Source organism: Rhinatrema bivittatum, chromosome 17 (assembly GCF_901001135.1).
Source record: "Rhinatrema bivittatum chromosome 17, aRhiBiv1.1, whole genome shotgun sequence".
Taxonomy (NCBI): Eukaryota; Metazoa; Chordata; class Amphibia; order Gymnophiona; family Rhinatrematidae; genus Rhinatrema; species Rhinatrema bivittatum.
Window position 1 is genome coordinate 28256600 of NC_042631.1, and position 17849 is coordinate 28274448.

General features: G+C 43.1%; 1 protein-coding gene across 1 annotated transcript in view; it reads left to right on the forward strand.

The window, feature by feature from the left end:
- Nucleotides 1–3714: 3714 nt before the first annotated feature.
- Nucleotides 3715–17849, forward strand: part of HPS5 (HPS5 biogenesis of lysosomal organelles complex 2 subunit 2) — a 38617-nt gene continuing 24482 nt past the window's right edge. Inside the window, exons 1-7 of the mRNA XM_029582378.1 lie at nucleotides 3715–3917; nucleotides 11323–11503; nucleotides 11750–11860; nucleotides 12448–12512; nucleotides 14020–14212; nucleotides 15084–15217; nucleotides 16389–16604. Coding sequence (XP_029438238.1) covers nucleotides 11396–11503; nucleotides 11750–11860; nucleotides 12448–12512; nucleotides 14020–14212; nucleotides 15084–15217; nucleotides 16389–16604 — 827 coding nt within the window. The 5' untranslated portion in view covers nucleotides 3715–3917; nucleotides 11323–11395. The remainder of the gene's footprint in view (nucleotides 3918–11322; nucleotides 11504–11749; nucleotides 11861–12447; nucleotides 12513–14019; nucleotides 14213–15083; nucleotides 15218–16388; nucleotides 16605–17849) is intronic.

The following is a 17849-nucleotide window of genomic DNA, read 5'->3' on the forward strand; positions in this document are numbered from 1 at the left end:
AGCTTTTTTGAGTAAAGATTCAATTTCCATGGCAGTAGTACGTTCAAACATAGTAAGGTTTGTAGAGGGGTTGCTGGGTTGTACAGCATAATTAATTTGGGGTGTGTGAGGGACGGTAGGAAAACGTGTCATAATTGTGTTGACTTTATCATGGAAGAACATAGCCAGTTGTTCGCATTTAGTTTTGGCTTCTTCTTCTGGAATGAGATTTGGTGTGAGATTGGTGAGTGAAGTGACATATTCAAATAGTATTTTGGGGTTGAATTGGTACTGGTGTATTTTAGTAGCATAAAAATTCTTCTTGGCAATGTTTATATCCTTATTGTAATTGTGTAGGGAAGTTTTGTAGCGCGCAAGGGTAGTTGGAGAGGGGTCTTTACGCCAATTTCTTTCGGTTTTTCTGAGAGCTTGTTTTTGTTCTTTTAGTTTAGAATTGTACCAGGATTTTTTTTGTATTTTTTTGAGAAGATAGTTGTTTGGTAGTAATAGGGCAGATGTTGTCAGCGACTGTTAGGGTGTGCTCATTCCATGACACGAGAGCCGTATCTGCGTTGGTTAAGTTGAGGTTGTTGAGGGAGAGGGAAAGAGCAGATGCTAGTTCATCTTTGTTGCAAGATTTACGGAATTGTATGGAGGTGGATATGATGGGGGGGGGGGAGGGGGACTTTCCAAGCTATTAGAAGTTTTTATAATATAGTGGTCAGACCAGGGAATAGGTGTACATGTTAGGGTTTCAGTTACAATGTGTTGGTTGGTAAATATGAGGTCAAGCGAGTGGCCAGCTTTATGGGTAGGTGAGTTTATGATTTGATTGAATCCTAGGGATTTCATTGCTTCTAAGAATGTGGAACAGCTAGGTGCGAGTGGGGTGGAGTCCACATGAAGGTTAAAATCACCTAGTATAATGGCTGGGTAGTCAATGGAGATATTTTTAGCTAAGTATTCTATTAGGGCAGAGGAATTGTTGTTGAGCGTTCCAGGGGGAGCATAGATGAGACATACTTGAATGGTAGGAGATTTGAACAATCCAATTTCAAGTTTAGCTGGAGGGGAAGTGGGTATGAGGGTAAGTTTCAGTTGCTTCTTGGTGGCAAGTAAAATGCCCCCACCTTTCTTTTTAAGTCTAGGGATGGAAACAATTTCATAAGTATTGTTAGGGAGCTGGTTAAGGAGAACGTTGTCTGTGTCTTTTAACCAAGTTTCAGTTATAGCACAGATGTCCGGTGTTTCATCTAAGAGGATATCATTGAGGATGGAAGTTTTTTTATTTAGTGATTGGGCATTGAATAAAATGAGTGATAGTGCGGTGATGGCAATAACTTGGGTGAGAGGTGGAGAAATCATGGTTGTGTGAATGGTTTTGAGGTATGAATGGTGGCGTGTAGCAAAGTGAATTGTAGGTCTATGTCTGTTGTAGCTGAGTTTAGGGATGAATGACATGTTTGCAACAGTATGAGAGGATAAGGTTTAAGGAGTTTAATTGAATTAGAGAGGGGAAATTGTATCTGTTACTGTGTATTGTAATGGGAAGGGATTCACAGCACAGGTGGTGACAGGGAGTCAATAAGGGGAATAGGATGTACAAATAATTGTGTTCCGACAGGAGGGGGGTGAGAGGTAATGTGCTAAATGTAAAGCATATAATATGACAGGAGGATGGGTTAAGGAGGGAAGATGGCTAATGGGGGCGATAGGGCGGATGAACAGTGAGAGTGTAGGGAGGAAACAAAAAGAGCTTAGATAGTTACTGTGCTTGCATGTTTAGACTAGTGCCTACCTTGTTCTGCGTAGAAAGTATTAATATCGTAGGAAATATGTTCCTATTTGCCAAAGCATTAAAGCTAGGAGAGGCGTGAAAGTAGACAAGTGAAGGGGGGAGGTAGGGAACTTATGGACAGGCTATTAGAGGGCGCACGAAGGGGCTATTAGAGGGCGCACGAAGGGGCGCACAAAGGGGCAGGCCCCTTTGTCGCGCTCCTTCGTGCGCGCGACGCTCGGCGCGCGACACCGAGAGGATGGCCTGACTTAATCTTGCTGTGGTGTCGCGGTACATAAATGGACTGGAAGGGGTGAGCGTGGGATACTTCCAAGATGACTGTCCTTTTATGAAAAGAGAGTTATATTAATAGCTAAGTTTTGCAAACAAGATAATTATAGCAATTTGTTTAATTTAGGCGCAAAGACATACAGGGATTAGTAGTGAACTATGGCAGCATGTAGAATGGGCTTTGGCAACAAGCCAGGAGTAGTAAAGCAGGAAATCTGAATTTGCTGGTAGTGATAGTGCATTGTATAAGAAGCTGTGCAAGATATATAAAAGCAGGCAATAACAAACTGCAGTTTTCTATAAAAGGATCTGACTAGTAGCAAATTCACTAGTTAAAGATAGCTGAAAGAATATAATGAGATCAGGCACCATGGGGTTTGTAGGAAGGGGGAGGGGAGAGGGGAGAGAGGTTGTAGGTATATAGACAGAATTATAACTAGCTAACATTATATGCTGCATGCAGAATTATATTGCTAGGATGACATATTTAATGAACTTTTACAAAGCTTGCCTACAAGTTGCATCTTTCAAAGTGTTAACAAATGACAAGAGCATATAGTACAAGAAAATAATAGTTCAATTACATTTTCCTAAACGAAGAGGTTGCTGATATGTTAAATTATAACTTAAGGAGCAATGTAAGAAAACGTGTAGTTCTAAAACTTTCTGGAGGAGACTGATTTAATATATTCTGGAGATCGGAGACCTGAATTTAAAGATTTCTACCTTACCTGGTCTCGGCGCTTACCGATTGCATGCCAGGACAGTCTCCAGCTGCGGGGGGGAGAGGAAAATACCTTCATCACCGCGCTCGATTCTGCAACCGCTGCCTTTCAGCCACCCTGGGGGCTAAGTCCGTGCCAGGAACCAGCTACCGGACCAAGGGTCACCTCTGAGGGATATCGGAAATCACCTCAGGAATTCTCAACTTGGGGAGGGACCTTAGGTTTCACCGCAGGAGAGCGGGGCTCAATCTTCTTAAAGGTAATTTTTTTTCTTCTTGCAGTAATTGTTAACACTATTCTAGTTTGTGGTATAGTGTCCGCATCTGCTAGGAGACGGAGAGATACTGAGGAAGTGAGGGGTATATGTACCCAGAATGATGTCAGCTTGAAATCTGACTCCGTCTCCCATCTGCTAGCAGAAGAGCACAATACCCATTGGTCCTGCGTCCTCGCTACACGCTAGGAAATTCTCAGTTTTGTGATGTGTAGGAACGTTAAAAGTTGGGGAGGTTCATAATATGCATTAGGAGCTAACACAGGAGACTGGATATAGTTCTTTGTCCTACAACAATGGGACTAGAGTAATGCAGAGGAGCAGTATATTCACCTCTTTACTAGCTTCTGCAAAACTGGTGTAGAAGGAAGTAATTAAGCTGGAGCCAAGAGGCCCACATTATAGCAAACAATCCATTAACGGTAGGAGACACAAGATCAGTGTGTTACCAGATTGGGCTATTTCCCACCCAATTGGGCTACTTCTATTCCCCCAGTTATGTGGCAACATTGTTTTTGTGCGGGTTGAGCTAATTTTGGGCTGGGTAAATGGGCGACTAAGTGCTAGCAACCCTCTCTGTTGCCGGCCCCTTTTTTTTTCATTTTGCTGCAGCGGCAGATGCAGTCGCAGTGTGATGACTCACCGGCAGCGGACGCCCGAGCAGCCTTGCCAGCAGTCGCAATGTGATGACGCATCGGCAGCCGTCAATCGGAGGCTACAGGAACAGCAGAGCCGCAGGAGGTGACGGTCGCTGTCGCTTGCAGAGCTCGGAAGAGGAACAGGCAGGCATGGGGTCGTACGGAATCAGAGCCCTTACACCAGCGCGCTCATAAAACAATTTGCAGCTTCACATGATGCTCAAAGCTGGAAGGTAAGCACTTTCTTTACAGCTTGGTCTCGTGCTGGTATCGCTAACATCTTCTAGCAAGCAACCCCACTAAACATAACTCCAGGCAGGAGAATCTACATAGAGCGAGAGTGGTGGAAAGGAAAGCGGTGGGGAGTCTAAATCTGAGCAGCAGAAGCACCCCCCCCCCCCCTGCATGCATGGTCTCCTTTTTATCTTTCACAAAAATGTGGGTCTCAAAAATTGAGCATGGAATGTTAGGATTTATGGGTCCAAACTCCACAAGACATTAGGAGCTGTGAGATTGGACTTCACACCTTCCAGTAAAGAGCTCGTGAAGGGTGTTGGGCCACAAGAGACTTCTTTCGGAGCTCACAATTTTACTTGTCTACAAAAAAACTGAAATGTGTGCTTTTACTTCCTGTAATCTGTAATTTTACTTTTAGTATTTTTAATGTTTTCCTTTCTTTCTTACCTCTTTCTTTTTTTTAACCAGTATGTATATTAATTTGGCAACACATGTAATACTATGCCAGTAAAGTTATCTGAATCTGCTACTGTCTGGTGCTGCTTGTAAGAAAACAGAGCAGCCTGCCTGTTCATACTCCCGAGCCTTTTGAAGTTGTTACTGCTACTAGTGAACTCTTTCTCTCTCTTGGTCCTGAACCCATAGCTGCAAATCTCCCCTCCTGCAGTCTGCTGAAGCCACCTAACCTAGCAGCTTCCTGGGAACCAGAGACTTGACCACCACAGGAGTGCCATGGGAAGGGGCAAAGACAGAGGGGTTGGTTGGGGAGAGGCTGGTGTGTCGGCGGGGGGGGGGGCAGGAGGAGAAGAGAGGTGGGTGAGTGCAATAGAGAGGGAATGGGAAACAGGGGAAGAGAGAGAGGTTGGGGACAAACAGAAGGGAATGTGGGGTGAAAGAGTGGGAGATAAGAGAGAGGGGTGTGGGAGGAAGGAAGAGAGTGCAAAGCTGATGACCGAGGACTGAAGTGCAAGAGCCAAGGCTGCTGTTACTAACTTGACAGTAAATTTTCAATAGGGCCTAGACTTTTCAGCCTGCATTCCCAGCTGACTTTCAAACACAAGATACTTGTGTGTAGTGCGTTTGAATATCGGTTTGTGATGCAGATGAAAGTACGTGCTTACCTTAAGAGTATTAATTGCTGGCTTAAAGCATGCTGGTTAGTGGTGTTCCATTGCATGCATCAATTTTTTAACGTAAATATACCTGCAAGGCTTGCAAACACACCCCTGGAATGCTCCCAAGAATGCCTCTCTTAATGCAGCCAAAAGTACACGTTATGAAAATATGACTGTTTGCTCAGGTGGTTCAGTGTGCCCGTATGGAGAGTCAGCCAGTGTAGAGGTGTAAGATATTTTACACATGGATACCCCAAGGGAGCATTTGAAAATGTAACACATAATAAAAGAACAAAGTGATGCAAGCGGCAGAGTTCTCTTTCCATCTTATCTTCATTTTTGGAGGAATGCTATTGAATTATGAAAGTGTCAGTTGAGTTTTGAACATAAAATCGGGGTTACTTAGACGGGAAGTGACAGAGTAGCACTGTTGGATTGGTGTTGGGGAGAAGAAAGGGTCCTGGGTGAGAAAAATAGGATGCTGAGCACCATAGAAATGGCATCGAGTTTTGTGAACACTTTGAATTTTGTAATTACATTCTTAATTTCTTTTGAATTTTGCTTGCATGCAGTTTTGTACATTCACCTGTTGCCATACTATAAATACACTGCAAGTTGGTATGTTTTAATACATCAGAATAAAATGATTATTAAAAATACCATTTATCTTAGCCTTTATGGGGGTCTCTTTGAAGACTGGGTTACTTTTGGGCTTGGGACCCCCCCTAGTTTTGGGCTGCATCCTGTCTTTCTTTGTGCTACAAACCCCATTTAAAATCTGGGAACAAACTTTCTCCCAAAGCTTGTGACGTTTAATGCAAAGCAATATTTTGATATTTTACTGCTTTTGGGGCAGATCAATCCATTTTGGTGCAGCTACTTTAACGAGACAAATTATGCTTCTACCTAATGTGGGCAGAATAATTTAAGTGGGGGCCGATGGTTCATTTTATTATCCAGGCAAATAGTGGGGACGCATTCTGAGGGTAGAGTTAAGAAGGAAAAGATTGCGCAGATCTGGAGTTGAGGTAGGCTTGTGGTGCGGGTCCCACCCTTCTCCTGCTGGGTGAACTTTACTGTGTGGAGCCTTTCTTCCGGGAGCAGGGAAGCAGAGATTACTTGATACAATGTCAAATAAATGTAGAATTGTAGGTACAAAGAGGGAGTTAGGAGCTTCGGTTGTATAAGCAATCATATGGATATAATGCACCATTCCTACTTGGTTACCATGATCAACCTACAAGGGTATAATTAGTCATTTTCACAGTTGGGGGCTGCAAGTTGCTTGCGTGGGGTGGGGAAGAAAGCAGTAATTTTAGAGCCTAGCGGTTATCACACGTGTAGCAGAGCTCAGGCTGAGGGCCTCTTTTGCTACTGTGTAACATAGTAGGCTGCAGAGAAACAAAAGTAGATAAATTCCCTGAGGCAGAAGGGTGAGCTGTGAGGATCCCAGCACGGCGATGGGGGTCTAATGGGTTTTTCTGGTGTGGTAGCAGTGAGTAAAGCAGGAAGTTTAAGGAAGGGTTGCTGGAAGGTCTAGGAAAAATTAAATTACGTGGTTACACTTAGGGTTTCATAGCCACTCAAGGGGGTGGGGGAATCAGTCTGTTCTGATCAGGGTTTTAGCCACTGGGTTATGTTGCCACTCCAAGAAAAACTGGGGGGGGGAAAAGGGTCAATAACTTGGAGTCAAAGTGGTTTAAAATAAAATGCAAGATAAATAATTTCACTATAACATAAGGACAATGGTTGAATCCATACACAGGCAGGCGAGAAAATGATCAAATGTTGGCTGAAGGAGGCAGATTGGAGCCAGCGGTGGAAATCAGATTGGGCTCCCTGCAGAAAAAGAGTAGTGAAGGCCGAATCGTTCTGCCTACCCCCAGCCCTAGGAAGCAGCGCAGAGTGTATTGGGGCTCTTTGCCCTGAGGAGGGATCAGCCCCATGGCTTTGGATTTATTTGTTGTTGTTGCAGTTTTCTGGCACAATTGAGGAAGCCGTGAGGGAAATGGTCAAGCTCCAGTGCTGCTGCGTGTTCGCATGTTATGTGGATGCGTGTTTCAGAAGAGAAGTGGCACCCGGCCCTGCCCCATCTTCCTTACACAGTTCATCCAGCTCTGGCCTTGCTTTCCTTATCCCCACCTCTTCTCCCCTAACCGCCCCCCCCCCCCCCACACAAACACACACATCTCTCCCCCCTCGCTCCACAGTTCCATTTCATTTCTATGTTTCTGCCTGGAAATTTAGCCCTTGATATTGTGCTTGGACGACCTGTTGATCAGTGGATGTGGAAATCGGGATATTCTTCAGCTTCGTAGGCAATGAGAGGAGGAAGTGCAGCAGCTTGTACCATGGGAACAGGCCTGCTATATCTTCTCACTTACATAATTACTACAGTGCAAAGTGTTTCCTGCCATGCGCCTTTATAAATATTGTTGATCTGGCTTTATAGTGGGCATCGCAAATTGTCTGAATCAGCAATAAATGAAACTGAGATGCACATGGAGGCATTTTTGGGAAGAGTCATGGATGACACGCTTGTTCTCACTTCAGTATAAATCCATTGAAATGGCATTTGCCTTTTCACTTTTGCTTGCTTTGAAGTGTAAATATATTGAAGACAGACATCTTTGAGGCCCCCAAATCCTTTCTGTCACTAAATTGGGCCTTTTTCCATTTACGACAGCTTCGACACCTTCGTTTCCTTTTTGATCGTCCTTCCTATGCTATGGTCATTCAGGCCGGTGCAGTCTCCCAGCTGAACTGTTGTAATTCCCTGTACATGGGGTTACCAAATAAACAGACTTGACAGCTGCAGTTTATCCAAAACACTGTAGCACGGGTCCTTGTTCAACGCCAGCAAATTGGATTGGGTCACCCCTCCTTTTGCACCACTTTCAAACTACTGCTGCTGGCTTATAAGGCAGTCAAGGGCTTGGCTTCGGCCTACCTATGCAGCAGACTCTCTGTAAAAGCTCCTGCTCGTCCTCCTCGCACTCTGCCTCACAGCCGCGTGGTTGTACCTGCCCCCAAGGAAAGCACGAGAGAGAGAGAGAACGTTTGACGGTTGTGTCCCTTCCCTCTGGAACTCCTTGCCACATGACGAGATCTTGTGAACCTTCAGGAAAAAAGTGAAAACTCGGCTATTTACAGAGGCCTTTGGCCTGTGAGCATGGGTCACTGGCTTTCCATCCTGATTCATCCACTTTGCAATTCACTGATTTTTAGTCTTTATTGGCGTGTCTTTGTTGGCTATGGTTGTTTTTGTTTTTAAGAACCTAAGAAATTGCCATATTAGATCAGACCAAAGGTCCATCCAGCATATTGTTTCCAACAGTGGCCAATCCAGGTTACAAGTACCTGGCAAGTACACAAACAGTAAATAGATCCCATGCTACTGATGCCAGTAATAGCAGTGGCTATTCCTGAAGTTAACTTGATTAATAACAGTTTATGGACTTCTCCTCCAGGAATGTCTCCAAACCTTTTTTTTTTTAAACCCAGTTATACTAACTGCCTTAACCACTTCATTTGGCAATGAATTCCAGAGCTTCATTTTGCGTTGAGTGACAGAATTTTCTCCAATTTGTTTTCAGTGTGCTACTTGCTAACTTCATGGTGTGCCTCCTAGTCCTTGTATAATCCAAAAGAGTAAACAGATTTACATTTTCCCATTCAAGTACTTCCATGATTTTAAAAACCTCTATCATATCCCCCCTCAGCCATCTCTTCTCCAAGCTGAACAGCCCTAACCTCTTTAGTCTTTCCTCATAGGGGAACTGTTTTATCCCCTTTATCATTTTGATTGCCCTTCTCTGTACCTTCTCCAGTGCAACTATATCTTTTTTGAGATGCTGCGACCAGAATTGTACACAGTACTCAAGGTGCGTTCTCACCAGTGAGCGATACAGAGGCATTATGACATTTTCTGTTTTATTCACCATTCCCTTCCTAATAATTCCCAACATTCTGTTTGCTTTTTTGACTGCCGCAGCACACCGAACAGATTTCAATGTGTTATCCACTATGACACCTAGATCTCTTTATTTATTTATTTATTTATTTAGCATTTTTCTATACCGACTTTCCAATAACAGAATTATTGATCAATTTGGTTTACATTCTCAACAATAACAATGACAAGTAAATGTCTTACAATGAACAGGTCGAATTAACTTGGGTTAAGATATATGGGGTTAATAACATAATTAAAAGGTACGGTGCCTAATGTAGTCTTTCTTGGGTTGTAGCACCTAATATGGAACCCAACATTGTGTAACTACAGCAAGGGTTATTTTTCCCTATATGCATCACTTTGCACTTATCCACATTAAATTTCACTTGCCATTTGGATGCCCAATCTTCCACTCTCACAAGGTCCTCCTGCAATTTATCACAATCTGCTTGTGATTTAACTGCTTTGAATAATTTTGTTTCATCTGCAAATTTGATTACCTCACTCATTATATTCCTTTCCATAAGAACATAAGAAATTGCCATACTGGGTCAGACCAAGGGTCCATCAAGCCCAGCATCCTGTTTCCAACAGTGGCCAATCCAGGCCATAAGAACCTGGCAAGTACCCAAAAACTAAGTCTATTCCATGTTACCATTGCTAAAGGCAGTGGCTATTCTCTAAGTGAACTTAATAGCAGGTAATGGACTTCTCCTCCAAGAACTTATCCAATCCTTTTTTAAACACAGCTATACTAACTGCACGAACCACATTCTCTGGCAACAAATTCCAGAGTTTAATTGTGCGTTGAGTAAAAAAGAACTTTCTCCGATTAGTTTTAAATGTGCCCCATGCTAACTTCATGGAGTGCCCCCTCATTTATAAACACATTGAAAAGCACCGGTCCAAGTACAGATGCCTGAGGACACTCCACTGTTTACCCTTTTCCACTAAGAAAACTGACCATTTAATCCTACTCTGTTTCCTGTCTTTTAACCAGCTTGGAATCCATGAAAGGACATTGCCTCCTATTCCATGACTTTTTTGCTTTTCTTAGAAGTCTCTCAAATGCCTTCTGAAAAGCCAAATACACCACATGTACTGGTTCACCTTTATCCACATGTTTATTAAGCCCTTCAAAAAAAGTTTAGCAGATCTGTGAGGCAAGACTTGCCCTTGGGTAAATCCATGCTGGCCGAGTCCCATTAAACCATGGAATCCCCGATTTTGGTTTTCACGAGTTGGTTCCGGTTGGTCATTGTTTACTGTTTTTGTTTTTGCCTCCTGCACTCCCTGCGTTCTGTTACCTCTGCTTTGGGGTTTTTTGTGGGAGGGTTGTACGATGATCTTTGCTGGCTTTTGTTATTTTGCGACACGCTTTGAGCTCACTCGTGGGAAGAACGTGTAATAAATAAACGATGATGATGAAGTACGATCGGAACTCAAACAGGTGGATGCTAGAATTTCAGCCTTTGCTACTTTCGCATGGTTTTTGATTATTAGTATCTGATGGCTTAGCGTGACTGACTTTCAGGCTGATATAGTACAGTGCTCTCCGGTGGAGCGCACTGTTAATGCGCGTCCAACCCCCCCCCGAACCTAATAGCGCCCACAACATGCAAATGCATGTTGTTGACCCTATTTGGTATTCCCCTGCAATACAGAAAGTAAAATGTGCAGACAAGCCGCACATTTTACTTTCAGAAATTAGCGCCTACCCAAAGGTAGGCGCTAATTTCTCCGGGCACTGGAAAGTGCACAGAAAAGCAAGTAAAAACTGCTTTTCTGTGCACCCTCCGACTTAATATCATGGAGATATTAAGTCGGAAGTCCTGAAAGTTAAAAAAAAAATTGAAATCGGCCCGTGGCTCACGGGTTGAAAACTGGACACTCAATTTTGCCGGCGTCCGGTTTTCCAAGCCCGTGGCTGTCAGCGGGCTCGAGAACCGCTCCTGTCAAAAAAGAGGTGCTAGGGACGCTCTAGTGTCCCTAGCGCCTCTTTTTACCGCCGGCCCTAATTTTAATAAATTAAAATACTGTATTGCGCGCATAGTGGAGTGGCCTGTGCGCGCGCCGGGAGAGCGGGCACTCTCCAGCGATTTTACTGTATCGGCCCGATTCTGAGTTCATTTCGCAGGACGTTTTTGCCTGAGTACGAGATTGGCCATATATGGGATGGCGGGGGAGGGGAGTTGCCTTCTTTTGGACCAGCACCAAAGATCCATAAAAGTTTGAGGCAATCAAGATGACTAACATGAGTGGGCAGCTTGTGTGCTTTCTGGTCAAAGGAATTCTCTTGTGATGCAAAAGATAACTTTTTTTGTCTTTCAGGAGAGAAACATGATATAATACAAGGCACCAAAAACGCTTTCGATCAGTAGGACCAAAACCCTTCTGTGTTTCAATGTCATCTCTGCCATTAGTACCAGAATCTCACAGCCATGTTTTGGCAGAGTTTGAATCTCTGGATCCGTTGCTATCTGCACTCCGGCTGGACTCCAGTCGTCTGAAGGTGAGCTTTGTTATAGTTGTGTACGCCATCGCTAACTTGTACTGTAGTTGAGGCATTTCTATGTTTAACATTCTGGTTCTGTGCCATGACTCCATGCACATGTCCTGGATCACAAAAGTTCCTACACGTAATTATTACAAAAGATCATGACTCTGCATAATCTGTGCAGCCTTAACTGTTAATTCTCTCTTGTACCAGTTCTCTGGTAAGGGCAGGACTGACAGAGCCTTTCTTTACTTTTCCCAGTGTACATGTATAGCAGTATCCCGGAAATGGCTGGCTTTGGGCAGTTCAGGTGGTGGACTGAACCTTGTCCAGAAAGATGGCTGGAAACAGAGACTCATCCTTACCCATAAGGTAAAGATAGCAGGAAGCATTTAATGATGAAAAATGAACATTTTTCTTGTGTGTGGAGAGCGAAGGACAGGAAGAGAGAGGCTCAGATAAGCTACTAATATATTTAGGCATCTACTGTATATCGATCCTGCTTTAGTGAGAGGTCTGTGGGCATTGGCTTTTAGGCTTTGTGCCAACAAAAGTGTCCTAGAAACAGAAGAAAGGCTTGTACATGCCCAAATGCTGAACAGGTAGCTACTCTTTTATGCCAGCGCATATCCAACAATTCTCTACACTAGGACCACCAATTTGCAAGATGAACCAGAACTGAACTCTCTTCATGTTGCTGAGAGTGACGCTTACGGTTTCTGCCTCTTCCGTGCAGTACAATTGTTACGGAGTCAGCAGTACAATGTTTGCGGCATTTCCCTTTCTAGCATTGCAGGTGGAAAACCTAACAGGTTTTGGGGTCAGGTGCTAGCTTGAAATAGAAGTGATACAGCCTGCAGCTCCTCCACACAAACCAGACAGCTGCTTGTGAAAAGAAATGTAACCGCACATGGCTACCATAAAGTGGTAATTCCTTGGGTGCCTTTTTTTTTTCATAGGAAGGTGCCATTTCCCGTGTGGCATGCTGCCTTCACGATGAAGATTATGTCGCTGTAGCTACGAGGTAAAAACTTCAACTTTTTTTTTTTTTTCCTTTTCTTGTAAGAGGATAATGTTCAAACAGGCCGCATAGGATTTCACGCCAGCTTTGCCGAGGACTTTCAAAGCAAACGTATGCGCATAAGGTTACTCGCTTGATGTTCCTCCACTTCTGTGCGCGCTGCTTTAAAATCAAACCGTAGGAGTGCCGTCTCCACCCCAGCTCTGCCCGTCCCTGGAACATCTCGGCTCAGTTCACATGAAAAATATGCGCAAAACCGGGTTACGTGCAAAATTTTGCAACGGCCATTCGCACTTATAAAACCAAGGTTTGTGTGGGTAAATGACTTCTGGAAATTACCCCTTAGCAGCTCTGAAGCGTTTTACCATGGCCTCACAAAACATGCGCTGTGCTAAAATGTTCAACTCCGGGGGCGCGGCTCTGTTTATCACACTGATGCTTTCGAGAGCAGAAGAGTTTTATAAATAATTTTATGAGCCTTAAATAATTCAGGGGCTGCCTTGCATGTACTTGATATGCTTCTGAGCTCGAATCCCTGCTGGACTTACAGGAGATCAGTTTGTGAAGTCCTAACTTTTTTCTGACAGCGCCCGGCTGGGATCAGGGAAACTATCAATGGAAGGGAAATGTCCTTGATACACGCCACCTTTTAAAAGGTTTAACTTTACCGAAGACTGGTTTTTTTTACCAGGCTGGCTTGCTCCTATTCCCCCAACTGCTAAGTACCAAACATGCCGCAGTGCTCACAGTCCTCTTTAGCATGAACAGAGGGTCCTGAGAGAGTCCTGTAGGCTGCATAAAGACGGCCCTAGTTGTGGCCATTTGGGTGAGGATAGGAGGCAGCAAAATCTGAGTGTCCAGGGCCGCGTTTATCTAGAACCTTCCCTGCTCCATCTTAAGGCAGAAGAGCACTGGTAAGCGGGGTCCTAAATAAGTCAGGAATTATACCTGGAGGAAGTAGAAAGACTAGGGGGCACTCCATGAAGTTAGCATGGGGCACATTTAAAACTAATCGGAGAAAGTTCTTTTTTACTCAACGCACAATTAAACTCTGGAATTTGTTGCCAGAGGATGTGGTTCGTGCAGTTAGTATAGCTGTGTTTAAAAAAGGATTGGATAAGTTCTTGGAGGAGAAGTCCATTACCTGCTATTAAGTTCACTTAGAGAATAGCCACTGCCATTAGCAATGGTTACATGGAATAGACTTAGTTTTTGGGTACTTGCCAGGTTCTTGTGGCCTGGATCGGCCACTGTTGGAAACAAGATGCTGGGCTTGATGGACCCTTGGTCTGACCCAGTATGGCATTTTCTTATGTTCTTATGTGTGATTTTACTTCCAGGGATTTTTAGGAAAATTTGGATACACTTTTTATTTTAATGGTGTTAAATTCTTTTTGCTTCTTCATTTTTCTTAAAATTTGTTTAAGTTGACTAAGGTTTACTTTTCTTTAAGCTCCCTGACCATCCATGTGAATCTTTCTTTGCTCGCCTTTTTTGCTTCCGTTTTTAGCCAGGGCTTCGTGGCAGTCTGGGAGCTGAATCAGGAGCGGCGGGGGAAGCCCGAGCGTGTTTACCTGTCTTCTGACCACAGAGGCAGGAAGGTCACGGCGCTGTGCTGGGATACCGCAGCTCTCCGAGTCTTTGTGGGGGATCATATGGGGAAGGTGTCCGCGATCAGGGTGAACTCCTCCAAACACGGAAAGGTAAAAAACCCCCGAGGGTTTCCGCATATAAAAAAATGGAGCTTGTACGCGCAGAAGCCGTTTCATGGGGTGGAGTTGGGGTTCGGGAAATGATTTGCTCACGTGAACGTTTACACGTGCTCCCTAGCAGGTATGAAATGTGTGGGCCTATGTTGCGCCGAAGTATGCGCAGGCTTGCTCGTTTCCAGATCTGGAAATTCTGACCGAAGTCTGCACTAAGCACGCTGTTATAAAATTGTACTCTTGGGGTTTGATCTTTCAAAAGCATTTACGTGTTTAAAACTGTTTTACACGTGCAAATGCACTCTACGTGTGTAAGGGGGCTTTTGAAAATTGCTTATGATAGTGAAAGTTTCCTTGGTAGTGTACCGATCTATGTGGTTTTGTATATTTATTTAAATTTCTTAATCACCTATTAAAATGTAAGTCCCTAGGTGACGTACAACAGAATTAAAACAGTACAGGTACATTTAACAAAATAAACAATAATATCCAGATATCCTGAGTTAGAGAGCAATCGATGAAACAGATTGTATCATGTTTTAGGTCTGTTATGTCTGTGTACATGGCTGCGTATAACTTTAACAACGTCTGTTAGTTGTGATCTGCCTTTGAACATAAATGTGTTAAAATATATGAGCGAGCAGGAAAGGCTGAACTATTGTTGATATCAACCAGTGACATTTCTGAGACCTTACTGTCCAGCGGTTGATCTTTGGCAGCCGAGTAAAACAGTTTTTCCTCCTCTTTGAGAGGTGCCTGGTGCAGCCCATTTTGTGTCTATGGAAAAATGAGTTTTGTGTCCCCCTGGCCGGTATGTGATGGTTTAAAGTTTGCCGCTGTCTGATGGTCCTGCTTTGCGCTCCTGCAGGCAGCTGCTGCCTTTGTGATGTTTCCTGTTCAGATTATCACCACCATTGACTCCCGAGTGGTTCAGCTGGATTATTGGGATGGCAGGCTGCTCATATCTTCCCTCACGCGCTCCTACTTATGTGATACGGAGAGGTAAAAACATGCTTCATCCTATTTACATCAGCATTGCTAGCTTTATTTTTCAAAATTAGCAACTCGCCTATCTTCCTGGTTTTGTTTTGTTTTTGTTTTGTTTTTTCACTTCCACTCTTATTTTTGGCTGCCTTTTTTTTTTTTTCTCTTTCTAAATGCATTTTATTTTTTTGTGGTTCCACTTTATAGAATAAAAGTGATGCACATTTTTATTATGCAAAAAGTACAGGATGGTCATGTAGGCACACAGTATAGGTGGAGAAGCCCAAACCACAATATGTAGATAACAAATAAAAGGTTAGGGAGTCAAATTTAATGTTCACCCATCTATGCTGGTCATAAAATGACTTCATTGCAGTTTCATAGTAGGGCAATTTCAAGAGTGGAAAGCTGGTTTTGCAATAGGACCAGATTTTTTTTTTTTTAACATTTTTTTGCACATTTTAAATTATTCCCTTCATGTAGTCGGCAACATTTGCCCAAACATGGTCCATGTATGGTTTCTTTGGATTTTCCAATATTTTTCACATTTGACTAAAATGGGCATTTTTTTTTTCCAATTAATTTGTTTGTTGTCTCTGATTTGTCATGACTTTCTGGACATTTCAGTAAAATGTTCTTATTTTTCGGAGCTAGTGATTAAGCAAAATCAAGTGAGTTCCTTTTCTAAGATGATGCCGAGTTAATTTGAGAGCCCACAGGTTTTTCCTGTCCAAGCGTGAGCACGCAGCTTTCTCTGGCGATGGACCACGTAACTCAGTGTTACCTGTTGCTAATGTCACCATCATGCGATGAATGACTTAAACGAGCATCTTGCTATTCAAGGCTTGTACTGCATTCATTCCTGCGTGAAAGTCCATCGTTGTTGAAAAAAAATCATTTAAAGTCTGTTTTCCTTTCTTGTTGATGACAATCTTTTCCTACAAAATAAAAGGGTTGGCTTTTCCTGTTATGTAAGACTAATTGAATAGTATTAGTCAAACTTTTGCATCAAACTATTATCTGTACCTTTAGAGAAGTATTTTGGCTACACCTGAAAAATCCAGAGGATTTTTTTTATTTAAATGTTCATTTTTTTTTTTATTGCTTGTTTTTTTTGTTTGTTTGTTTTTGTTTGTTTAACTTGAAGGAAGTCCCAGTTAAACATCCCCTGCTCCTGTTTTTAAACTAGAGAGAAGTTCTGGAAAATCGGTAACAAGGAAAGAGATGGAGAATACGGAGCTTGTTTCTTTCCCACCGGGAAGAATTGTGGGAGCCAGCAGCCGCTCATCTACTGCTCGCGACCTGGATCCAGAATGTGGGAAGTGAACTTTGAGGGCGAAGTGCTCAGCACCCATCAGTTCAAACAGCTGCTGTCCTCGCCACCTCTTCCTGTTGTTAATCTAAAGTAAGGACAGGCGTGTTCGTGAAAAATGGGAAATGCTCTGTTGTGTCATAGTATATTTAGAGAGCATTTTCTTTTAATAAAGTTCAAACTAAAGCAGTTTACAGCACAAAATAAAATAAATCCACTAAGTACATAATGGATGTACTTATTTCATCATAATGATGTAATATAATCGATGAAGAATACATTCAATGAAAATACATAAGTCTAAAAGCATAACTCGGTTTATTGCATCGTTAGGGAAGCCAAGCAGAAGCTATAACAAAGCAGCCCATCCATAACTTCAAAATAACGAAGCCCCCCAACCTTAACTTAACACAAGATCCTAGTCTCCCAGTTGCTTCCAAAGGGTTGACCCCTCTTTGGGAATGACCTGTCCCCCTCCCCCGCTGTAGGCCTCCTTGATGACTTAGGTGGGTGAGGACTGGCCCTTGGTGCCATTAGCATTCTGGCAGCATGGTAGTCACAGACCAGGGATGTCTCTCTTCTGGGGAGGAAGTACTCATGCATAATGTTAAATATCAGGGCAGGGTTCAGCAGGCCCCATGGTGAATGGGTGTGTATATGTGTACACTGGGATGTCAAGGCATGAAAATGTTTGATGCACGTCATGGGTAAGTCATAAACAAAAATGCAACGGCAATGAGTAAGCAGCCATGTTAGACAACATGAGGGGAATTTTCAAAGGTCAAGTGGTCGTTCTGAAAATTACTCGTATCCTGTATGCACATAATTTTAAGCACAGGGAGGATAACTTTCAAACAAATGCACAGATTGGCATATATGTGCGAATATGGCTGCAAGCAGATCTATGCGACTATTTTATAACCAGTGCATATGATATACACGCATTCTATATATATGGGTATCTCCACCCTGCAACATATGCATGCATGTAGGCTTACATGCGAATACCTGCAGTGCATTGAAACTACACGTATCGGTGCATTGACTGTGTGCACTTTTCCTACCTATTTTAGAAATAAGTACATATATTTTACATGTGAAAATAAAGTAGGACTTACGTAAATAGCTGCATTTTAAAACCTGCTTGCGTCAGTGAAATTACCAGTTTTACCAATTACTCCACCGGTTTGCCCAGTCCTGCGGGTCATCGAGACCTCCTGGTTCTTTAGCCTGAATGTCCCTCAGTTCAGTCAAACCTCCCATCTGGTCAGTATTACACAATAAATACGGTTAATATCAATTATGCCAGATAGGCGTAAAAACATGCAAATAAACTGG